The sequence below is a fragment of the Ciconia boyciana genome, chromosome 17, assembly GCF_034638445.1.
Source record: "Ciconia boyciana chromosome 17, ASM3463844v1, whole genome shotgun sequence".
Lineage (NCBI taxonomy): Eukaryota > Metazoa > Chordata > Aves > Ciconiiformes > Ciconiidae > Ciconia > Ciconia boyciana.
In genome coordinates, this window is record NC_132950.1 from 7,925,555 (window position 1) to 7,950,667 (window position 25,113).

Below are 25,113 nucleotides of genomic sequence, written 5' to 3' on the forward strand. Positions count from 1 at the left end.
TTGAGATTTGTGTTTCTCTAATATTTTGTTCAGCAGACTTAGTAATGAGGCAAAATGTGAGTAAAATTAAATGCCAAGCCTGCCAGTTTACAAAGACTTGAAATGGAATGAGTTTTATATGTAAGTTAATCGAGTAGCTAGGCACTTACTCCAAGTGTGGATCAGTTTGTTTTTGCTGTTCTGTCTAAACAAATGTAATGTGCATTGGTTCTTCTGTTGGAATAAATGACAAGAGTATTTAGCAGTGGGCCAAGGTTCAAATACTGAAGGAAATCCTCTGCTTTTTGTCAGAGACCTTGTTGGTGTAGTAAACTGGACTAGATATGCTGCTTTTTCTTGGAACTGCGTTTTATCTTTGCTCTTCCCATAAGAGAGAAGCACAAGAGACAACTACAGATGGATTATGAATATTAAATTTATTACAATAACAGTTTACAGTACAAGGCACATACTGATGACTTACAATCAGCTTGCAACACTTGTAACTAAACAGCCGCATAAATTAATACAGGTGCATCATGTACAAGTTGGAGGGAATACTTAGTTCTGTACAGCTAAAACTCCAGTTTAATTCTCTTTGTGTAAAAGGCAAACATGTTTCTAATTTACCAGCTTCATAAATTCCTTTTCACTGTTCAGAATAAAGGGTAGGATATACTGTGTGATAGGTAAGCGGAAGGTGAGCTGAAGAGAAGGAATTTTTTTGTTTGCCTTAAAACACTTTTAATTGCAGTGCAGCCCATTTGGTATCAATATAAGTAATTATTTGTACAAAAACAATGTTTAATGTATGGCTACTTGTTGAGCTACCTGATAAATATTGGTTACTGTAAATGTTTTCAGGTGGATAGGTAAAAGGAAGAAAAAAATCAACAATAAAAATAAATGAAATCAGTTTCTCAGTATTTCAGCCACTCAGCTAAACAGAGATACTAAAAAATGAATGTATCATAAGAAGATTTAGAAAACTTCAAACCAGTATGCCACATAAAAAAAAAAATAATAATGGGGACTAAACCACCTTGCAGGTTCAGCTTTTATAGAATGAAAACATGGATGTGTTATCTTTGTATTACTCAGGAAAAGAAAAGCCTTTTTAATCCACTTCTGGAGGGCTTCCTTGCCCCCTGTTCCCATAAAGACCTCAGACTGGATTATCCCGGTGAAAAGAGGGCAGAGATCTGACATCACTAATGATCTTCTGGACTGCCTATTTCTAAAAATATTTTTCCTGTGACTTTGCATGTCTACATTGCTTTTTATATCTTCAAATAATTAAAAAAACCTTTCACCTCTCTCAGTACATCTGTACTCAGAGTGCATCATTCCCATTTTTCAACTGAGAAATTCAAGCTGAGACACCTTGCCACATTTTACACTGTGACTGTTGCAGGGCTTGTGTTAATATCAGGGCTTCTTGGCTGACTTTTAATCCACTAGAAAACAGTGGCATTTCTTGGGAAGTTGCTTGGCCTTCTGTGCTAAAACCACCCAGAGAGACAACGTCTATCATATATTAGTGTCTTAAAAAATACAAATTAAAGATGCATCTTCTGCCATTTCAAATGCTGTTATAAAAAAATAACATCAGTAGTATTGCACACTAAAAAGCAGTGATTTCTGCAATTATTACTCTGCAAATTATTCCATTAGAAATAATGTTCCCAGTTTCAGTTTGTCTGCAAGGTCTGAAAGAGAAACTTTGGCTTTGATACAGATAATGCTCATATTTCACTCAACCATTTCCGTCCCCACCTTCACCCTTCCTAATAAAAGGTAGCAGGATGTCTGTTTGAAGAGGCTTTTGCAGGTGGATATACGTAAATGACTGAAAACTGGCACTGTAAGTTTTGGGTTGGTTGGGGGGGAGGTTGGTTTTGTTTGGGCTTGTTTGATAAGCCTAGCATTGAAACAGTATCAAGTCTGGCAAAAAATTCCATTTGTTAGATTTATCTATGTAAATACTTATGCATTTCAGAGGAAACGTATCTAGTGTTAATTGAACACCAGTCTGAAGAATGGAGAAGCTGGGCAGGGTTTTCTCCTTTATTTCCCACACTTTGATGTTGGATACATAACAGTACCTCATTCATCTTAGGTTGACATTTCATATGTGTTTTTTCAATTAATGAAGTCACAACAGAAAAATTTATTCTTTTAAAAAAATCAGTGGTTTTCTGATTGGTAACTTAATAACTAAATGGCTTTCTAATATTAAAAGAACTCCAAAACTGCTTCTCTTTTCCTTACAGTGAAGCTACTTTTGGAAATAGTTTTCAAATATACTTGAGGGATAAGCTACAAAACTATTTCTTATGAGTAACTGTTCAGTAAGACAGCTTTATTATGTTTTTCTGATGGCAATGCAAGAACATATTCCCTTTTTAAAAACAGTTTAAGAGTCTTTTGTTTGTAGTTCCAAAAGAACAGTCATTGTCCCTTTAAGTTGTTTCCTTATTGGAAGTTGGGCTTGAGACCTAAAGTTAAGTGAACTCAAGTCAATAGCTGAAGTGTAAGGGGCCTTCCTCCAGGAGGTGTGTGCACACCTAAGGAGAAAAACTGTGGCGGAAGCGATGAAAATGTTTTGAAAAGGCAAACACACCATCACTGCTTTCCTCTAACATGGCAAGTTCTTCATAGCGATGTAAACTCTTCAATGGGTTTCTTAATGCCTGCTGCTATGAATGCATATATAACCTTGTTAATTTTAGCAGTACGTTACCTAAGTAGACCATGAAATACAAAAGAAACTATTATCCTTTATTTTATTTTACTTTTGGTATAATCTATGTGGTAGAGTAAAAATACAATGCACATTTTTACATAAATGATGCCTGCTTAGGTTCATGTAAGCTTCCATGTAACTGCAGCAAAACTATTGTCCTCCAACTGACTTGGCAATTGCAGTCAGTCTGAAGGGCAGTTACATTTGGAGAGCATGTGTATGCATATAATATAAAGAGGTTAGTATGTGCATGGAAGTTAATTTGTGTATCAGTGCCTCAGAATTTAATATTCTGATGAGTTCTGATGAGAATCAATCCTGCTGAACTCTACTCAACTTCTTGTTAAAAAAAAATTTTCCCTCCTTTTCTTCAGGGTGAAAAACAAATGCGGTCACATTAAAATATGAGCTAATAAGTCTTCAAAGTAGGTTTGTATAGTTTGTTAAACATACTTTTGTCAGCCAGCCAAAAGGATTATTCTAAGCTTTAGTTCTGTGCTAGGAAAGAATAGAAAAAGCCACAGGCTCCAGCAAATGTTAGGTGTGAAATTAAATTACAAAAAAAACCAAAAAACAAAAACTGAAGCAAAGCAGAGAAACAGATCTTTACGATTCCACTTTTTGGCATCAGAACTCAAAAAAATTAATTGTTGGTCTGTAGTTTCTTTGCATGTAAGTGTTAGGTCTGTCAGGACAATGATTTTGTGAATATCTAGCTTAGTTATGAAAACAGTGTATTAAGTGCTAGCAACTTAGGTACTTGTCAAGTGACCCCTGATGAGTTTTTGTGGCTTGATTGGGTCTAAAGGAAAGTGAAGCCTACATTACAAAAAATGCTTTTGTCGTATTTGTTATGCAAGAAACAATTACTAGAAACTGTTACCATCTATAAAATGCAGGAAATGAAAAGGAGGATAATGCTACCAAATGTGTGTGCTAACATATGCAGAGCTGTATATAGTGCTGCTCAGGATTGTTTCCTCTTCCTCTGTCTACTCCACTACCTAGGGACTGAAGAATTTACTAATTTTTTTATCTAGTTTATAAACCCCTGTGTTACTTGAGTAATGTATGGCTATCAGAAATATTTTAGTATTTTTCAATGTAGTTTAAGCAATTAGAACCTTAGAAGCGAATACGACATTGCCTGGTACGAACGATCACATTGAGGAAGATACAGGAGTACTGCCACAGACTTGGGATTCTACACCTAATCCTACCCGCTGATAATCATCCTATAGTGGCTTACGCAATCACACATACTTTCAAACAGCCCCAGTGCCCACGCATGGAGTAGTGGTATTCTCATGCACACAGACATCCTCGTGTTTCCAGAATGAATTAGTTCTCAGTCAGTTCAGTCTGGTTAGAAGTGCACAGTAGATTTCATTGAATTGCTTGGATAAATGTGCTGGAGGCATCATGTTTCCAAATGCCCATTGTCCGTGACGCAACCTCCACAGAAAACTCCTCCATTTGTTGTCTCAGCTGGAAATGTAATTCTTTGAGCGGGAAAGTTACATTTTATGCTCCCCCTCTCTCCCCCCAGAAAACAGGTTAGCTTACACTGCATTCATGCGGATGTCTCCAAAAGGAATTTCTGTAGCTGTTTCTGGAGTAATGCTTTTCAGAATACGCTGTTGGAAAGAAATCAATATTAGAAATAGATTCATTTTAGAGATAATAATATAACATGACAGCCATTTGGAAAGAGACTTATAATCAAAATATGACTCTGGTTTGAGTTATACCTCTTGAACCACACAAGGGTGTTTCAGGCTTCTGTTGGCTCTGTGAAGATGTAAGGTGCTATAGAAGTACACAGCGTTATTTTTTTAATTATTTGTAACATAATTTGAACCAAAGTTTGACAGATGTATTAATGCTTTAGGACTTTGCAGTTTACTTGGATACCCTGAGCCAACTGAAAATATTCTTTCTGAACTGGTATTTACATGAACTTACAAGAAATCCCCAAAATGTCGTCACAGGCTGCCACAGATTTATGGGCAGAGAAATCTTATTAAGTATGGGAGAGAAAAAGAAACTTGTTCTTACAGATATACCCAAGGGAACCAATCTTTCAGTGCCTCATTCACATGACACTGTGTCTTGTGTGATTTCTAGGAAAAGCCTCCAGTTCACCAGAGCTTAAAAAAAAAATAATACTTGATTTAATATTTTATATGAATAGGTCAGCGGCCTCAGTAAGACCTGGGGAGATTTGTGAATCACTCAGAATGGGCAGAAGACAATTAGCTATCAGTTGGCTAGGAAGAGAACAGCAATAATCCTGAAGTCCCAGGGCGTCAGACCCTAGAAAAATCTACACGTAGTATTTCCAGGAATCAACTCCTTCCTAACAGTCAAATAGAAGCAACAGAGCATCGTGGATACCTCCTTAAGTGTTCCCGGAGTGATGATCAACCGATAAACCATGTAGATTGGAATACAGATGATAGAAGAGGTTCCTATGCAATAACCCACTACTGTGGTCCAGTAGGGATAATTATAATCAAAAAGCCGTAGCTCGGGAGGATTGGACAGAAAGCTGCAAGTGACGAACTGAAAAAGAAGAGGAAAGTATGAATACGTGTAGTTTGATGGCACACGCTTACTTTAGGGAACTCTCTGTCCCAGCATAGCATTGAACTAAAAAAAATGAGTATGGCTCAAGAAGGTTTAAACATGTCAACAGTGAAAAAATCCTAAATGACATTAGTATAGATTTAAAAAAAAAAAAACCCACAAAAAACCCCCAGACCACTTTTGGATATCTGGACTTTCCTTCAGGAAGTTTAAAACAGCTCAGGAGCTCTAGAGTATAGCCCAACCAGTAACTAACTGAAAGGAACTAGGTAAAAATTCTCATATGGATTGCTTATTCCATAAATACACGTGGTGATGTTTCTTGCTTAAGAAGCATTAGAGGGAAAGTTCAGGACCACACTTGTACATTTAAAGGATAAAAAGACATTAGGGTGGGCAAAATCAGATTGATTGATTCCAGTGTGCAGAATTTCATCCAGTTACCCTTGTATTGAGCCCTATAACTTCATTCCAGCTAAAGCATCCTTTCCAGAAAGGCATCATCTTAATTTTAAGCCACCAGATATGGGAATTGTACAGCTTCCCTTAGCTACTTGTCCCATATTTAATCATGATCAGTGTCAGTTCCGCTTTGTCTGAATTTAACTCGCAGCCACTGTGTTGTTTTTTTATGCTGTTCTTTATAGGGTTATAGACCCTTTTAATACTCTTTCGAATACTGTTGAAGTACTTACCTGTGGCAATCACATCAGCTTTCAGTTTTCTCTGTGATAACCTATATAGATTCCATTTTTTTCACAGTTACTTGTTTTCTACAAGTTTTATCTTTTCTGTGATATTTTTCCATAGCATTTCAGTTCTTCAGTAGCTTTTACAAATGTTAATCCTAGTTTGGATATAGTATTCTGGCGTCAGCTTGATTAATGCTGTTAGATCATTTTCCTGTGCATATCCTTCATGACTGAAAAGTTTATTGTGAAACAATAAATACTTTTAAGTTGAATACTACAGAAATACTATTTGTGACTATCCTTGGAAGGATGTCTGACTCTGTTTTTTCCAGAGTATCATCAGAAGATCAGGATTACCAGCAAAATTTCCATACAGAAATAACATACTACCTTCTGGGCTTTCCTCAGTTTAGTTTCCACAGAGAATACAAATATTCTAAGCTCTGCCTAGTAACCACATTGCCAGAGCTGTATTCCACTCTGTTTATTTTCCTGGTTTAGGATCACAAAGAGGACAGTAGTATAAAAATTGTCATGCCACAGTTTTATTTATAGCTTTTTTTTCCTTTCTTTTTCTAGGGGTAATAAAATGAAAATCTGTTAATTACGCATTGATCATTACAAGTGTTTTGAATTCACTCTGTAAGTCTTAAGTCTACATACTGTGCTTCATAAACTCGATCTTGGCCTGCTCTGCTCCCACTAAGGCTAGTAACAATAAAAGGTAGCATGAACTAATTTTGGATCAGGAAATGAACACTTTATGTTATCGATAATACTGCCAAGTCAAACATTGGGACAGTATTTCCAATTCTGAATTATAGATTTATAAAGGTGGCAATTAACTGCTGTAAATTTTAAGTAGAATATTCTAAAGTTGACAGCGGTTGCTGAGACAGTATATTTACTTATCTTGGTTTTCCTCCCCAGTGTGTTTCATCATCATCTTTTATTGCTTCATTTTGTTGAGGTAAATATAAAGCAACAAAACAAAGTAACTTTGTTCAGCAGAGGGAAGGAAGGGAGTTATTCAGAACCCAGTCTTATTTATCTAGCTCATCTACAAAAATCCTTAAAATAGTGATCTAGTAGTAAGACCTTGCAGCATTGTATTGGATTTTTCACTAATTGAGCCTTTTTGGTTTAACAAGAATTGCTACTAAAGAACTTCACAAGAAAATTCTGTAATTAAGCTTTTAGAAGTCTAAGTAGCTGCATTGTTCAATGGTAATTTTCTTGTGCTGGAAAGAAAAAGCTATAAAGAAAACTCACCAGAAGGAAGATGGGACTAATTGCTACCCAGCAAACTCGCCAGTACCAGCCTGGGGTAAAGCCTAGCATTTCTTTCACATCGTTGCAAAACTGGGTGATGCCTGTGGAGACAAGTGGGAGGAGAGTGGTGACAGCAGATATAAGTTATTTGTAAGTAGGTGCACAGCTTTTTGTATACACAGCAAATAAATTCAGAATCCATCATGAAAGATTGTTTTGTTTGTATAACTCAATTATATTAAATCCTTAATTATTCTGAGTTACAGCTCTTGTTACTTTTAGATGTCACTGTACTTCTGTCAGAGAACAATTAATAATTCTCACAGATTTGGTAATCGGTGAATTTGTAAAAAGGTTTGGTAAACTTTTTTCCTGAGAAATCAGTGATCTTGTCTGCAAAAACAGAGGAAATGCTATGCTGCAGAAGCTCAGGAGTTTGGGTTAGCATTGTTTGTAACGTACCATAGAACCAGGCCACAGCAACTGCTTCCAGAAACACAACTGTTAAGACAGCTGGACCAGTGGCATATTCTTCAAACAGCTTTACCACATACGCGCCTCCCTAGAAAGGAGATCATATTGTCAGTGAACCAAAGATCCAGTGACAGAAATCCTGTAATACTGTTGTTTATTATTGCCTTCATCTGGACCAGAGCATTCACAGATGGGTAACTCGGTCAGTTCTGTCGCTTTGTGGCAGTTCCTGCCAGTGAAATCCTTGAGCGTGCTGCTGATCTGCTCTCTTGTGCCATGCATAAAAGCTAAAACTGAATCTGCCGGCAGTTCTAGCTGGATTTTAATGAACAAGTGAGATTTGGTGGGGTTTGATGGGATGGCTTTTTGCATGCCTTCTGTGACGGCATCTTCTGTCTTCAACCTGAGTCATAGTTACTGAGCAGGAAACAAACAGGGAGTTACTTTGCTTTCTTTCCATTTGGGATCTAGAATCAGATGAAGGAGGAGAGCATTGTGTCTCGGAGAGGAACTAAGTCTCCTTTTACAGCAAATTCTTTAAATGAGAAGGAAGTTGCACATAAATGAGCAAGTAGAGTGAAATGTGACAGGAAAGCCAAGTATTTTTTCCTTGTCCCTTATGACCATTACACTCCTTATTCAAAATGTTGCTTGTTGTGAAAATGAAATCCCACAAGCCCCACAGGGACTATTTGGTGTGACTGATCATGACTTCTGGCCTGAATTGATGAGGAAGATCCCGGAAATTCATTGCTAGAAATTTTTGGAGAACAGCGACAGTCAATTACAGCATTTTCTACCAGGTAATTTTTTGATCATTCTTTTTAAAATTCAAAATACATTTCAAACATTGTGAAAATTAAAATAACAATTCATATTATTTTTAAACACGGTGCTTTTGAGAACAAGAAGTAAACCACATACAAAATATGGAAGGTTGTCTGCTTACTGATTCAGCAGTTGGAGCAGCGGCTGCATCATTTATGATGTGTAGCACATTAGAGTTTTGCTCAATTGCAATAGGATTATTTTGCAACACATTTCCTAGTGAGAGATACTATGCACATTCATTCAAAATATAGATTTCTAATGCATAAAGAAAACAGGCTGAAGATTTAACCTGATTTCTTGAAACTCTCTTCAAAAAATACTACCCTCTCCAAGATGTCATTTGCAGGAAACTGCCAGTAAGGAAAGCCGAGGAATGGGTAAAATACTTACAAATGTCAGGGTTGCTAACGACCCCAAAAAGCAAATGATGATCAGACCAAGGACAAACAATTCCCTGCGTTTGCTCCAGACATGCGGGAATTCATCCAGTACTCCAGTAATCACTCCCTCTAGTCCTGCAAACTGAAAAGCATGGAAAAATCACTGGAAAGTAGAGGGCAATTTTACCTGCTTTAAAGTATGTTTCAGTGCTTAAAGGAGCTTTAAAGCATGGAACACTGGTGCTTTATTCTGCCTGTAGAGTTGGTGTGACTGTTTTTTAGACAGTCTTTCTTCAGAACTTTTTAAGGTGGGGATTTAGTCTTCACGTACGTGTAGGAAGTGCCTATCATCCTGAGGAAGTACTATATTACAAGCAATAGGATGCCGGTAAGTGGTAGGTGTCTCGGTAGAGCCAAGATTGTGAAATCGGCTGAGTTTAGCCTTCCTGGAAGGAGCTGATTCTCAATCTGTAAAAACAGGCTCACATGGCAAGTTTTTAGAACATCTCCTTTTCACAGTGCTGTTGAGAAGGGCACCTCCAGTTCCCACCTTTTAAATACAATTAGTGTGAAAAAATTCCAGAATTTAATAATTGCTTTGTAAGTTTACAAGTACAAGGGAGAAGGAGCCTGGAAGGCTGATTCAACCAGGTGTTTATGAATCAAGTGCTTTGGTTGTGTTTCCAGGTCTGTTACTAATTGTCACAGTATGACACTGACAAATCATTTAATTTTATTTAGGCCTAATTAGGTCAAAATTGGAGTAATAGTTGCTGTCTTACAGAAGGCACATGGAGATGCCAGTCCTGCTTTAAACCCTTTAGTGATGGTGCAGTATTTGTAATTCTGTTTCTTCTGATGTTTGCGGGGGTAAAGGACATGCACCAAATATCTGAGAGGTCCGCTGTCTCGCATACTATCTACTCACCGTGCTGTCTAACCCCAGTGTGAGTAACATCAAGAAGAAGATGATGGCAAAGAAAGTGGAAGCAGGCATGTTTGCGATGGCCTCAGCATATGTAATGAAGAGAAGGCTGGGTCCTGATATTGGAAAAGAGAATTGGGGATAATTGTTAGCGCAGTACTGCTGCGAGGAGGCCAGGCTGTTTCACTGTACCATGTTGTCTTCCAGGGGAAAACTTCTTCCCCCCAGGCTATTTTGCGGTGTGTAGTTACCACCATGTCTGTGAAGCTGCATGCATTATGACTTCTATATGCTGTCTTTATGGAATAATTTTTTAGCTGTACTGTATATTTATAACATAGCGTGTCCAGAGAAGGGCAACGGAGCTGGGGAAGGGTCTAGAGCACAAGGCTGATGAGGAGCGGCTGAGGGACCTGGGGTTGTTCAGCCTGCAGAAAAGGAGGCTGAGGGGAGACCTCATCGCTCCCTACAACTGCCTGAGAGGAGGCTGTAGAGAGGTGGGGGTCGGTCTCTTCTCCCAGGTCACAAGTGATAGGACGAGAGGAAATGGCCTCAAGTTGCGCCAGGGGAGGTTTAGACTGGATATTAGGAAATTTCACTTCACTGAAAGGGTTATCAAGCATTGGGACAGGCTGCCCAGGGAAGGGGTTGAGTCCCCATCCCTGGAGGTATTTAAAAGCCGTTTGGATGAGGTGCTTAGGGACATGGTGTAGCGGTGGGCTTGGTAGTGTTGGGTTTACAGTTGGGACTCGATGATCTTAAAGGTCTTTTCCAACCTATACGATTCTGTGATTCTGTGAACAGTGCCTTTATCATAAAGTTGGTATCCTGAATTATATGCTAAATATTTTGCATAATTTGGGCTGTTCTCAATCTAGAAGAGAACATACAAATATATTCTATCTTAGAAGCAGTTTGAGAGATGCGTACAAAAAGTTAGCCTACCAGTGTCTTTGGCAACCTCTGATACATCTTCATTCCTCATCTCAGCCATGTATCCCAGCACAGTGAAAATGACAAATCCAGACACAAAACTGGTCACACAGTTCACGGTACTGGTAACCAGAGCATCTCTGCAACAGAAGACCTAACTCATATCAGGGAATCGGCATCTGCTAGAAAGGGTAGTTTACTACCAGATGGGGTGAGTTAACGATCTGGATAGACTCTTAGAAAAACTAGGGAAATACAGTGAAAAAAACAAGCAGCAGATTTGAAAGGAAGAAAAAACCAACCCATGACTACTTTTTCTTCTTCAACTTCAAACAGATGCTGTAACATTAGTCTGACACTGGATTGAATGCTGGATGTATACTGGTGTTTTAAAAAAATAGGAATTACGATAGGAATATTAAAGAACAGAGAATTTTATTTTACAAGTTATAAATAGAATTTTTTAAGACAACAAGGAAACAACTATAAATTGCCTTCCAGCTCAAGAGTCTAAAGTAATTCCTAACTGACTGCTGAGATTAAATAATTATAATGTGATTATTTGGCAGGGGTTTAGTCCATTTTGTTGTGGCAGGTTTCTACATCTTAGACTCTTTTTTGTAATTGATAGAGGTTCTCTCTAGTGTAGGCACAACAGAGAAGAAATGTTTTAGATTGCAGGTTCTTTCAATAAGGACTTCTGTTTTGTTATGCTTCTGTCTGATTTTTATGTACACAGGTCTGACAATTCAGTGCCTTTCACCAGCACTGTGTTTCTTTTTCGTAAATACCCACAGTTACATTTTTTAAACTCAATTTTACTTGTAGAATAAGGTAGAACTCACTGGTAGCAGTTGTTATGGAATTTGTTGTAGCTGGCATAAGCCAATAGGACCCCAAAACCCGGACCAAGGGAGAAGAAAATCTGAGCTGCTGCATCCACCCAAACCTGAAAAATATTGGAAGATCAAGAAAAAAATGACATGAAACAGATTGAATGAGTTTGGCATGTTCAGAATATCACTTAGGCCTACAAAAACATGTTTCACTAGTCTGCCTATATCGTAGTCCTGGTCTAACAAACATTTTGTTAAGAGAGCATGTTGAAATATGAATATTTATTGTAGATCTGTGAGAGTTGTAAATATCCACTGTAATTTTAGTGCCTATGCAGTGCTTACTGTATCTCTTTACACTGTTGTAAGTACTCACTGGCAGTTTCACTTCTGACAGCATCTTAGATTAATTCACAGTGATTTGCCTGTAATCAGTTTAACACAAGTTTTGCAATGTATAGATAACTTTCTATCCATGATTTTGCAGTGGGCTTGGCCCATCTTCCTCCAGACTTTCTGTGCTGTGGAAGTGTCCTGTGTTTGGCTCTGTCTCCTCCAGGCTAAGTAGTAGATGATCACTGCCCAGATTTTTCCGAGATTTACGGAAATACATTTGACAGTGTGGATGCAGTTCTAGTCCTTAGGACTCAATTCGGCTTTGTTGTAGCCATGACAGATGCAAGTGTGATGATCTTGTTATGAAAAGCCTGTTGTACTTGAAAAGTGGCCACAGCCTTAATGAGTAGTGTTCCTGAAGTACAATATCAGTTCTCTTTCTGAGGTGAAAATCCTCATTTGTTTATTCTCTTTCGATTGAAACATGGAGTTCATTACAACTCATTTCTAATATTCTCTTCCATCGTGTGAGGCCATCCTGTATCATCCACAGACAGAGCTCTGTCATCGTCCAGCACACAGATTGCAATCTGCTGTCCTCACTTCAGATACATCCAATACAATATCAATGCCCATTATTGCTTTTTCAGAAGATGTGGTCCCTTATTGGAGATGCTGCTTTATCAGAGACTGGTGTCTTTTCATTTCCTCTTCATTCAAAACTCTCCATATCAGCTGGGCAGCAGCCGACTTGCGAACATTAGAATTTTTAATCTTTGCATTTGTAGTATTTATTGCTTTGGGGTTTTTCCATCACCGTCCTCACTAGACACTTTCAGAGGCAGTGAACTAAGTGCAGCCTTGAGCCTGATGGACTACATGTCATCCACAGAGTTCAAAGCTGAATCAGATACTGGAATGCTTGGGGTTTGTTGGTTAGCTCAGTCTTGTCCTCATTCCTCCTTTCTTTTTAAATCTTGGTGGTGTATGCAGGCCTAACTGATTTATTCCTTCTCCACATGCACTTGCATGCATTACTGAGTTGTGTTTTAGTTGGTGGTTAACAGAGACTCTCCATGGGCTTATCTGCCAAAGCTTGTCACAGGATGGAGATATGAAGTTTCAACTCGAGTAACCTGCACTATTTAAATACGGGCAACTGTGGACACCCTTGGGCTGTGAAAAAGCCTGCCCAAGTGTGTAATGATCCTCTCACAGCCAAAAAAACTGCAGCTAGAGCAGTTGTTAGGTCTTAGTAAATTTAGTTTGGTCAGTGTGACAGTCATAGGTAAAGGATTTTGTTGCAGTGTAGCAGCAATCATAGCTTCTTGCTCAATGTCAGGCTGTTCACCATGTTCCTGGCGAAAAACTGTTTGGTCACTTGTTTTCTTTCTAGTCATATCACTAATTCTATTCAACCACTGTATGGGAACTCTACTATTAGTTCAAGCTAAATTGATGGTGGACTCTAATCTTTAAAAAAATCTTTATAATTATGGAAAGAATAGCATGACTTTAAACAAGAGCATGAAGTCAGGCTTTTAAGTCCATGCTAAGACATCTGTTTAATCATGCTCTATGCTGAAAACAGACATTGAAGTATATACATGCTGATATGCATGCTGATAGGCTAAAAGCAAATCTGTACCCTTTTTAAATGTTTTTTACCTCAGTGGCCAGGAGTTTCTGCCAGTCAGGTTTCAAGTAGTAGAGGACACCTCTCCAAGCCCCAGGCAAAGTTGCTCCTCTCACTAGCAGGATGAAGAGTATGATGTAAGGGAATGTGGCAGTCACCCATACCACCTGTGACGGAAAACAGTAAGACAGCATTTGCCATGGGTAGAAAGTTAACAGGTGGTAATGAGTTATTTTTATTATAGCTCTTAGCATTTATAACATCTTCATGTGAACTTCTCAGGTGGTCTGTAAACACATCTATACCCACCCAGTTTGCACATCTATACCCACACTTTCTTTTGGCAGGGTTGTTCTTGTCCAGAGAACAGTGGCGTAACTTACCGTTGTTATATATTACTGGGATAACAGTAGCAGCCATGCTACAGTAAGTGCTTCCCAAATAAATGAGCCTATAATCCCTGTCATGAAGACAATCTGAGATAATTCTCTGTCAAGTTAATTGGCTCATTTAGAACTGCTGCTAGACTATACTGTACCAAGTTGATTTGTCTTGCTTTTGCATTCACCTTGCCAGATGTTTTGACCCCTTTCCAGATGCTGAAGTATACAATGGTGAAGATTAACAATAAACAGAGGGTCAATTGCCAGCTAATGCCCCCCAGGTCATCCAGCCCATTGGACCTGTGCACCTGTAGAACTTGGCGGCTGAAAGAGGAAAGAAAAACACAGTATAGATTTTTTTTTTAACAAATGCTTATGTTAAGTATGCTTTGAACAGTCCCATACTGTGGTCTGAGCACTACAGGTAGTCCTGAGGCTTTGATAAGTAGCCTTCAGAGTCATGTTATTTTGGATATATTTTTTTTAATTAAAAGCTTGATATTAATGGTACACCAGTGATGATAAATGATAAGTGATGACAGCTGACAATGGTTGGGAACCTCTGATCTAAAATATAGAGTACCCTCCCATACACCCTAAGCTTACGTATGCCTACAAGTATTTAGTTATTTGAATAGTTCAGAAAAGGGTACCATTAATAAACAGCCCTGCTCCCCCTCCAAAGAAAAGCTTGCTACGTGTTCCACCATTCTGTCTAATATTACTGTCCTCACTTACATGCACTTACGTATAAAATTCTTCTGCGGGAGAGATGGAGTGCAGGGACCAACTGACATTGTCCTTGCTGAAGTAGTTAGTGCAGTTGCCTGTGTTCCAAGCATTTGTGCAGCTAGTCCATGGCAGCTCCGCCGTGAAGGAGGATACGAGGTAGTAAAAGGCCCAAGCCATAATGGTGTTGTAGTAGGAGGCTACGTAAAGATCTATTATACAGATGGCAAAGCCAATTCCTAGTAAGGCAGGAAATAATTACATGAAGTGAGTGTAAGTTTTAGGCCAAAAAAAAGGAAGGAATTGGTTATCACATCAATTGCAATTAGTAACTAAGGCAGCTCTGCAAGAGGTACACATACCCTCTCAAGTGTTTACAACACTGGAATTTCTTGTGGCTTCGGAAACACTCAGGCTCCGATTCCAAAAAAGCATCCTTAATCAAGACAGAACATGCTTATGTAGTTTTTTTCATCTGTTCTTAAATTCATGGAATTTAGAAATAGGCATCTTGCACTCTCAGTAAATAAAAAAGACAAGACCAGAGCTATGATGCTGGAGCAAGAATAAACGAGCATATAGAACAGGTCCTCCTACTCAAGAAGACTCTGTGGTAGGATAGCAACTGACAGACCAGGCTGAACATGGGGAATCATATCTTTGTAATAGAAGTAGTAGATCTTTATTCTTTCCTGGTTTTAATTTTGCCTTGGATTCAGTAAATGTTGCACTTACTTTATTAATCACATTTTTTGTTTATTTTGTTGATATTTTCAGGCTTGGGTCAGAGAAAGTGGACTGACCTCTAATCAATTTGAGAGTTGCACGTCATACGTGTATACGAGAGTACACACACACATCTGCAGGTGTACGTAAAGTTTCATAAAAGCTTTCTTTGTAAAGCCAAAATCTTGTGTAGAACAAGCCTTACTTTGTTTTATGAGATTTTCATATTTTTTTCAGAAATTTCACCTTTATAGGAAAATCTTCCAGTTATTCAGAAAGTTCCTAGTAATTTGCCATTTCCCTTCTTTACCTTTGAATATAGGACATATTTTTCTCCAAATCGAAATACACCCATTCCTGTGGTACTGTCCTAGTGCTAGTTCCATATAGAAGAGAGGAATCCCTCCAAAGATGGCCATAATTGTGTAAGGAATGAGGAATGCTCCTGCAAGAAAGCAAGCAGATAATTGTAACTCTTCATAGGACTTCTCTTCCAACACTCCATAAACAGCAGTTCCTTTTATCCCACAGGGAAAATGCATATCCCCTCCCTAGCCAGTGTGCCACACTGAGTTACCATGGGCTTTCTCGTAAGAGTAACTAATCAGCAGTGTGAGTAAGCAGCAACACTCAGGCCAAACTTCTCACATTTCTGTAACAAGTATAGACAGGATTCACCAAGAGTGTACTGGTTACAGTGGATACAATTGTGAGATGGGCTATGGGTAAAATAATTAATTTCTTCAGTAAAATGCCTTTGTTACATCAGGGAGACAAAAGTCCTTTCCAAGATCTCCTCGATTAGATTTATATTTTGGCTGAAGTGTCAGTGAGTCTAAGACCTAGCATTCCTGATGAGTTGGTTTTGACATGTTGGTTTATCTGATTTTAAAATACTCCTTGGGACAGGGATTGAGTGTTTTCTCTTGGAAGGTGGTTCTGCACCTAATTGGCTCTCAGCTTCTAGTTGTACTGATTTTTTAGATCTTGCTAAATAGTTTTTCTTCTATCTTAATGTGTCTAATTATCCTATCCCAGTATTTAGGTTTTCCAATCTTCTTAAAGTAAGTAATTTCCCCTTGGTCATTTGTTATATATGATAATTAAATAAGCCACTAAATCATCCATTATAAGCGAGGAAGTTCAGCATTAAGGAACAGCATACAGAACTAGTCACTGACCTCCTCCATTTTGATAGCATATATAAGGAAATCTCCACACGTTTCCTAGATCCACTGCATATCCAATGACAGAGAGCAGAAAGTCAATTTTTTTGCTCCAGGTCTCTCTGTCTTCTAGCTCCATCAGCTGCTGCTGGCCTTCTGCTCCACAGGTGGTAGAAGTGGTGGTTGTGGCCGCTGGGGCAGTGCACTGGGCATCTTCCACCTCTCCCATTCCATTGCAGGGAACAGAGCTCTGAACCCCCGAATAACCATTTGAGATCTGAGCTGCCTCCCCTTTATCTCCCTGGCTGGGATGGACTTTATTGCCATCCTCCACTAGCTGTAGGGCAGATTTAGGGTTCCTGACCAGAAGTCGGTTCTCTTTACAATCTTCTCCTTTGTTACAGTCTGAGACATCTTTCTTGGAAGTCAGCGGCTCAGTCTCATTGCTTGCTGCCTTTTTTTCCATTTTTTCCAAGACTTGTTCTGATCACTTGCAGACAAACAGCAGCACAGAGTTCCCCTGTGGCTTGTCTTCCCACACTTTTATTCCCAGCCTATTTCCAGCACTTTTAGAATTCCTGTTCCGTATTTAAATCCATCAGACTGAAGGCACAAACACCATCTAAGAAATTAAAAATAGTTAAAATCCATTACAGGGCTTACTGATGCTGGTAACTTTCAAGTTACAACTGACAGATTCTGTGATTAAAATACTTTTGGAAGTAATTAACCATCACAGCATGCAATGTGAATCATTTAGGAGATAATCCATTCAGGATTTTGTACAGAGAAAGGAAGGAAGCAATCATCCTCTTCTACAGCAGAAGTCGGTGTACCTGACTTATACCCTCTCAGCCAGATTTGCTGGACTTTGTGCATTGTTGGACAATGCACAGGCAGTCACAGTCCTGCTGTCTTCTGGTACCACGTTCTCCCTCTGAACACTGGTTTCACACCCACGGAGGTTGTGGGACTCCCAGTTTGTAAAAATGAGGGCAGAGTTTAGTGTGGCTTGTATTTTCATTTTCATAAGTTCATCCTGTGACTTCTACTGGCAATTTCTAGATTCACCCAGTATGAAGGGAAAAGAATTAATTAAACAAATAGGAGATAACGATGCATGTACAAATCACATTTCATGACCACCTTTCTTCAGAAATCCCACAGTGTCTGCTATGTTTAGCGGCAGACCTAGAAGGCTTAAACAAAAGTTTAGAAAAGTATTTAAATCTCAGCGGTTTTGCATCAACTAACTTTTGAGGCTCAGTCAACACTAATAAGAAGGAAAAAAAAGATCAGGAAACTTCAGTTTGATTGTTTTGAGTAAGAACTAACATGTGGGTCTACAGGACAAAACTTGTCCCCAGTTTTATTTAACTCCTTGGGGAAATAAAGGCATTTTCATTCTGTTTGGATCTGCTAATACTGTGGTTCCAGCCCCAGGAAGGGTAGTGGGCACTATGCCTGTTCTACTGTCCACCGCCAGCAAAAAAACAGGCACTGAGAGAATCCCTGGCTTTACCTGCCCTCTTCATACGTGCTAGAAGCGTAATCCAGGGGAAATAAACCATCCCAAAATAAAGAAAAAGTATAAAACAATTAACTTTTCTTTCAGAACAAAAAGAACAAAAAAAGAATTGTGATTCAGTTGGTCACGTTTTGTTTTCTGCTCATTTGTTGGGGTAATGTAAATGCCCAGCTGCCTTTACTCAACAAAATCTTGAAATAGGAGCTGATCCTCTGTGCTGTAAATTCCGTGGGGTAGTAACCTTGCTTTATAGCTAGCAAAGTGTTACACAATCTACATGATGCCACCACAGATTAAATTATAATAATTACATCTACTTTTTCCTTTTCAAAGCATTTTACCATAGTAAATACCATTGTCACATCTTAGCAGAAGAATAAACATTATTTCACTTTTAACTGTTGGAAAAAATAAAGCACAGAGGGGATATTATTTGCTCACTGCTAGAATTTGCTCATTGCCAGAGCTATTAAAACTCAAGTTTTTCCCGCCTTTCAGCCTTGTGCAAAGACTGTTAAACCTCTTCGTAAACATTTATCAGTGCAAGCAGAAAGAGAAGGAAAGTTATCAAGCTGCAGAGCAAACAGGAGGATGTTCTCGAGATAAAAGTCTCTTGAAGGTGTTGTTTATAACTTTCAAAAATCTAGTTCTTCAGGCTTACATTCTGTCTTTACCCAGATAATATTCTTTTCCTCATATAGCAAGCAGTGCATCATTAATGCTGAATTCTTACAAGAGCAGTACTTTGCTACCATTAGTTAATCATCCACAAAGACCGAAACATCTTCAGAGTTCCAGAGAAAAATACTACAGCAAAGAACAGGAGTTTCTGTTTTACCTGCAAGACTATAAAAACTCAGTGTCTTTGGAGTCCGAAACCTTCCAAATGTCCCAAAAGAGCTTGTGTAGATGAAAACAGTCATACCACCACCGGTGGCAACATAAAAATCCTAGGAAAGGCCACAGCCAATCCTCCCCTTGTATAGAGCACGCTAAATGTAAGGTAGGAATATGGAAAAGTAACCTGAGCCCTTCTGGACTTTACACTTCTTACTCAAATATGGGAAAGCAGTAAAGGATGTTGATTTAACTGCATTATCTCATGAGATTGAATTTTCCATACCTGACACTTAAACTCTGTATTTGCAAAACACTTGATTTCTGCACATAGATACTCCTTAGCACTTTCTTTACGGAGGAGAGGTCGTTGAACGTATTGTTGATTTCCCGGGTCTGCGACAATCAAGATAGTTGTCTTACCCAGATCTAAGTTCCTTCTGGTCTTCTGCAGACCACAGGAAAGAAATATCACATTATTTGAAATATTTTTGTAGAATTTTCAGTAGTTTGACCCTCAAATACGCAAAATGATGTGTGAATTTTCAGGGGCTTCAGCTGGAATTTGAAGTATTCCTTTCTGAAAGAGAATTACAGCTCGTCAGCTACCTTGGGAAGTCTCTGGACTGACAGACTCTACAGATATGCAGTGGTGTTCACAGTGGCGTAGTTGGCACATGAAAACAGAACAGTTACAGAATCAGATTTCATTATGCTGTAAAAAGTTGTGGGAGAATGTACTTTCCCCCCCCCCCTCTTGTTACAGTGCAAGAAAAAAAAACCTGAAGGAATTGTAACTGCTACAAACAGTGTAAACAGCTGCAGAACTAGAGCTCTTGGGGTTGAGAAGTATGCTAGGACCACTAGGGAAGATATCCGGAGGAAAATTACACTAATACTAAAGGATTTTGCCTACCTCAGCCTCCACTTGATCTCTGTCCACCAATCTCTCGGTAGTTACAGGTGCTAGAATGATGACAGTGAATGATGTAAGAATATTTTCAATCTGAGCTGTTGCACTTACATAAAGACATTGGCTTCTTATCACCAACGTAATTAGCTACAGAAGAAAGAAAAAAGAAAAGCAAAAGAAAGAGAGCTGTGCCTTCGTTTCGTTTTGATCTGTGTTTTGTGGAGGTGACTTTGCTCCTTTGAGAGGCCCTAAGCGTCTGCGCCTTTTCTCTCTCTGGCAGCTCTGAACAGAGATTATTCTAAAGGGCAGTTTCCACCTCCATAATGCCATGTGGTCCAGGAGCACGTGGAAGGTGCCATGCTGCCAGCCCTGTAAATTGCACTCCTCCTTCCGCAAAGAGTGACTGAAGAGGAGCGACCCTCAGCTCTGCTCTGGAGAAGCACCCTGTAACAAGCAGCGTGTCCTCCACAGCTATTCCTGGCTTTGCTTGTTTGTTGAATACACTAGGATGGATAACTGAAGACGTGTTTCTACAAGCTTGGCTGAGGCCACCAACACAGTTCACATAAGCCAAATATTAATTAAATTATAATTTTTGGTTACTCCCACACAGAGCTAAACTTGAACCAGCGCTGGAGATGTAAAAGCCCTGTATGTCCCTTGATGCACAAAACCAACTCCTTTGCCTCCATCAAAGCAATCCTCAAGGAGCATCTCTGTCCTGGGGTCCGGTTCCTTCCCGAGCAGGGAGCTGCACAACTGATGTAGCATCGCCTTGTTTATTTCTCGAGGCATGCAGTGACCTCTCGTGGCAGTGTGGGAACCCCTTTCCTTTAATGCTCTGCCATGTAGTAAATCAAATCTTTCCCGCACTTTAAAACAAAATTATTTCCCTGAGCTCTGTGTTTTTTAAAAGGAGAAAAATCGACTTTTAATGTGTCTAGGAGATTAAAACAATGAGGTTGAGGTGCAGCAAATACCAGATGCTTCAAGGGAGGCAAATCTTAATGCCTCAAGTCGCCTGGAGAATACTTTATTTGAGGTGGGGCACCACTGACTTCCTGAATTCCTCAGCACGAGGCTTGTTCAGCCTCACTGTGCATGACTACAGAAGTCATTCCTCATCCCCAAATGATCAAATACATTTTAACTTGCACAGTTGCAAAGTTTGCATATTTGCATATATTTCACTTCATACAAATTATGCTCTTCTTCCATGTGCTAATTTTATAAAGCAATGCTTGCTGGAGTACCAGCCACTCACTGGGTTACAGCTGCATTCCTGTAGCAAAACTCGCGTTACCACTATCACTCACACTGCTCCTCCATCTGCCTTACTTCTATCCATTTACTCGCTAGCACTTGCAAAGAATTAAAGTACTTTGAACTCGAAGACAAAAAGTTAGCCTACAGTGTTGGCAGAATCAAACATCAAGATGATTTCTGTTAACTTGACCTAAATCTCACTTTTATCACAAAGTATTTAAGATTGTTAAAATTATGTAGCTGCTTGACTGCGTATGACACCTTGTGATAAAGATGCAGTTCACAAAGGCAGTGGTATGTAAATGGAAAGAGTCCAAGGAAATTATTTTATCTAGAAAATCAAGCAAGAAGTTTGTATGACAAGATAGAAATCATGTATCCCACACAGGAAAAGGCTGTGTTGTTTATCTGTAGGTACTGTTCTCAACTCTGAGCCACAATACCAACCATGACCCTCCGATGGCCACATACCAGGTTCTTTCCAGGGTATTTCCAGGTTCTGGACTCTGATAAATATAGCGCTAAACATTTCTGGTCTTCACGCATATCTCCTCACACAATCCTCGTCTGTCTTTTTGGATGGGAGGGGAGGTACATGACCTGGATGACAGCGAGAACCTCGTAAAGATTATTCCTTTTGACAGACTTTTGTGGGCCAGCGCGTTCCTGTTTTGCTGCATGTGTGGCGTGAAGGAGTATAGAGGCTTCAGATTTTTCCTCTGATTTTGCACAGGCCAGGAGTAACCCTTTAATCAAAGCTATTACGGGATAGCTCAGATGCTCCCATACTGTGAGGAGTTGTTAGAAAATAAAAATTTCAGCCAATTAAATCTTGAAACTAGATTGCAGTAGATTATGATGAATTTTACCTGCTGTTTGTCATGATGAGTCATATTTAGAGTTCATAATGCAAAAAATTAATGCTTTTTGCTTTTGACCGTGTTCACATATACTGATTTCATTAAAAAAATGAGTTCCTAGAATATCCTTTTCTATTAGTTTGTTTCCATTAGGTGAGCTGATAGCCAGTGTAACAGACTGTATTTCAGACTTCAAAAACTGATATTCATAAATACACAGTAAGAAGACACAGTCCCAGCTTTGGTAGGGCTGCTGGTAACCACAGAATCAGAGGTATTGGGTGCCAAGCAGATATCAGCTCATATCTAGACCACCCCTCAACAACTGAAAGTTGATTTCTTCGGGATTTTTTTCTTAGCTATGCTTCTCTGTTCTAGTTTGAGAATCAAAACTGACTTTTGATAAAGAGTGATCAAAACCCATCGAAATTAATGGGTCCAGTGGATTATTTCCATACATAGCAGGTCTGATCCCAGCGCCAGTGATTTTAAATGTAACTGGATTGGGTACTTCTGCACATCACTGTAATATGTGAGTATTTTATAAGAAACTTGCAGTACGTAGATGACAAAATGGATCCTGTATATGAATATTTGCAGTTCTTCAAGGGCTTGCTCACATTCTTACTAAAACAGAGTAGAACTGCACTCAACAAGTAGTCCCCGTGAGACAATGGCCCTTCTGGGAGAACAAAAGGCTACTTACCAAAGTAAGAATGTCCTAAGTAGTGAGCTCTCTCTAGTTAACTCATGTATTCCCAGATAAGGCTAATTATAGGTAAGATGTGAAAGTAGTGCTTCTGAAAGCAATAGTATTGGGGGAATAAAAACCCGTAGGGTGAATTTTATGTCATAATCTTGTCCATGTTTCAGTCTGAAATTAAAAAGTCAGCAGGAAAAAGATTTTACCTTTAAAAATTTGTCGAGAAGACAGACACCGTATTGTAGTGGGAATGCTGCCAAGTTGATGACAGTCATTTAAAGAAGGGGGGCGGGGGGGGGAGAAAATGCATTTTATGGCTCAAGAGTGTCCATATGTAGTGCAAGGAAACAGATAAGCTTAGAGGGAATGATACACTCCTTTTGTACTCTTCCTCAAATTATTTATACAAACTTGAAGAAAGCGTCATAACACAGCAAATATCACCAAATAAATAGAGCACTGTTCCTTAATGTAACTCTGCACAGGCAAATTAATGGACACAGTGTTTCAAGTAAAAGACCTGTTTACAGACGCAAGTCAAAGACCGGCTGCACTTACATGCCAGCATGCATATACTTATGTTTGTAATGTTTTTACCCAAAGAAAGTAAAGAAACGGTCACCATTGTTTCCAGATGATGTGTCTTTGAAGGGGACTTGTTAATGGCTATCTCCAAATTACAGCCCCTTTATTCAGGCTCCAAATTCTTAAGTTCTTTATGAAACGCTTATCCCATAGTCGGGCTTCATTATGTTGTATAAGTTCTATAAGATACAGATTGCCAGATCAACAGAGCTGCAAATATACAGTTTTGGAAAAGACCTAAAACATTAGCATCAGAAAGGACACCAGGATACAGAATGAACATTTCTTCAGGCTCTTAATACTGTTCCTAATGAAAACTCGGAAGTTTTTATTTCCATGGAGGAAAGCAGGAAAGAGCTTAAATACACTGCACAATTCCATGTGTGGGAATAATTTAGAGGTTTATTAAATTCCAGTTTGGGGGCAGTTTTTCTTAATTTATATAACCATTTGAAATTCATCATACCCTGTCCAATTAGAAAATGGACCCACAACAGTCATTTGCTATATGCCAAGTTTACAAAGTACTCTCCAAGAAAATTATGGTCAATTTACTCATCAAAAGCACCAAAAGATGAAGCCTAAGTGTATGAGACCTTCCCTGGTAAAATGCCTGACAGCTAACAGCCCACATTAAAAAAATTCCCCAACGTTTCCAAGAATCCAAATCCATTAAACGCACGATCCTTTTCTCCCCGGGCTTTCTTAACACATCAAAACATGTTTTCCATGACTTTATATATTCAGTTACATTGCATTCCTCACTTGAACTTCCATATGACTTAGCAAACTAGCCCAGCAAGCCAGTTGGTTTCAGCAGTGAACACGATTGACTATAAATACATATATGACATACTTTTCAGATTTATTACTTATAATAAATCTGTCCCATTGAGTTAGATAATTTACTGTGTTGGAACAGTTTACCTTTTAAAGTATAACTTAATATGGTTAATAAAGCTTGCTTTACCCTTTTAAAATAAATAACAGTTTGCATTAGGTTTTTTTTCCTTCAGATTCTGCTTCTTTCCTTTATTTTTCCTTATACTTAAATGCTTTTTTGTAAATTTTAAATAAACTTTACGTTCGTAATGCAATTACGTGGACTGCCAAAACTCTAATTTCAGATTGTCATAACATGTTCTGCTACAGGCATTTGACTCCCAACATTCACAACTGCTGGACAAGTGCCTGAACAAGACAGATTAGAGCATGTAACATCAAAAAAGCAAAAAAAAAGCATAAAAAGTTTTAAAAAATCAAAGCAAACTTTCACCAAAAATCAATGTATCTTTTTTCCCCAAAAAGCTTTGTTAAATGTACATTTTCCCAATGTTTTAGAAATTACTCTAAGACCTTAAAAGTTAATTTAAAATGAAACAAAATATGGTATACATATTTTAGACTGTCATCAGTATTTCAGATTTTATAACCAAAGTTGAAAGAGGCAATGAGGAGTGAAAGTTAATGAACCTCCAGTATCTGCTTGCTTCAGAAGGCAGGCTCTGGAGACAGCCATCTAGGAGTCTGTCTAAATTTCATAAAGTACTTTAGATAGTGTGTTAAAAACAAAATTATAAAGTACCTGTCTTTCAGATGGGTTTGAAGCGCTTTCCTTGGAGTTATCCAAGCTCGAGTAACCTTCACCCACATTTACTTCAGAGTCTCAGGAACTCAGCTTGTGGGCAACTCAGCATCTTGGTGAGGTTTTTGTACACCAATCCCCCTCACATGGTCTGATTTCCAGATAATCTGCTGCCAAAGAGCTCTTGAAGAATTTTTGCGTCA

General features: G+C 38.7%; 1 protein-coding gene across 2 annotated transcripts; it reads right to left on the reverse strand.

Annotated features, from left to right (window-relative positions):
• Positions 1-307: 307 nt before the first annotated feature.
• On the reverse strand, positions 308-25,038 carry SLC6A4 (solute carrier family 6 member 4). 2 transcript variants are annotated; one of them, XM_072882474.1, is made up of 15 exons: positions 24,911-25,038; positions 16,649-17,255; positions 15,778-15,912; positions 14,761-14,980; positions 14,198-14,336; positions 13,662-13,796; positions 11,667-11,770; positions 10,834-10,961; positions 9,892-10,004; positions 8,974-9,105; positions 7,741-7,840; positions 7,279-7,379; positions 5,123-5,290; positions 4,292-4,362; positions 308-4,213 (listed from the first exon to the last, which is right to left on the reverse strand). In XM_072882474.1, the coding sequence occupies exons 2-15, from the start codon at positions 17,097-17,099 to the stop codon at positions 4,210-4,212; spliced, it is 2,001 nt and encodes a 666-aa protein (XP_072738575.1). In that variant the 5' UTR covers positions 17,100-17,255; positions 24,911-25,038; the 3' UTR covers positions 308-4,209. The 2 variants fall into 2 exon arrangements, with proteins under 2 accessions (XP_072738575.1, XP_072738574.1); XM_072882473.1 differs by having other exon boundaries at positions 308-4,362.
• Between the last annotated feature and the right edge of the window lie 75 nt (positions 25,039-25,113).

Coding starts and splice junctions, on each gene's coding strand:
- SLC6A4 (XM_072882474.1), bottom strand. CDS start 17,099: ATGGAAAAAAAGGCAGCAAGCAATGAGACTGAGCCGCTGACTTCCAAG. Junction 10,005..10,833: donor AGAGGTTGCCAAAGACACTG/GTAGGCTAACTT, acceptor TTCCAATATCAG/GACCCAGCCTTCTCTTCATT. Junction 9,106..9,891: donor CACTGGGGTTAGACAGCACG/GTGAGTAGATAG, acceptor CATGCTTTTCAG/TTTGCAGGACTAGAGGGAGT.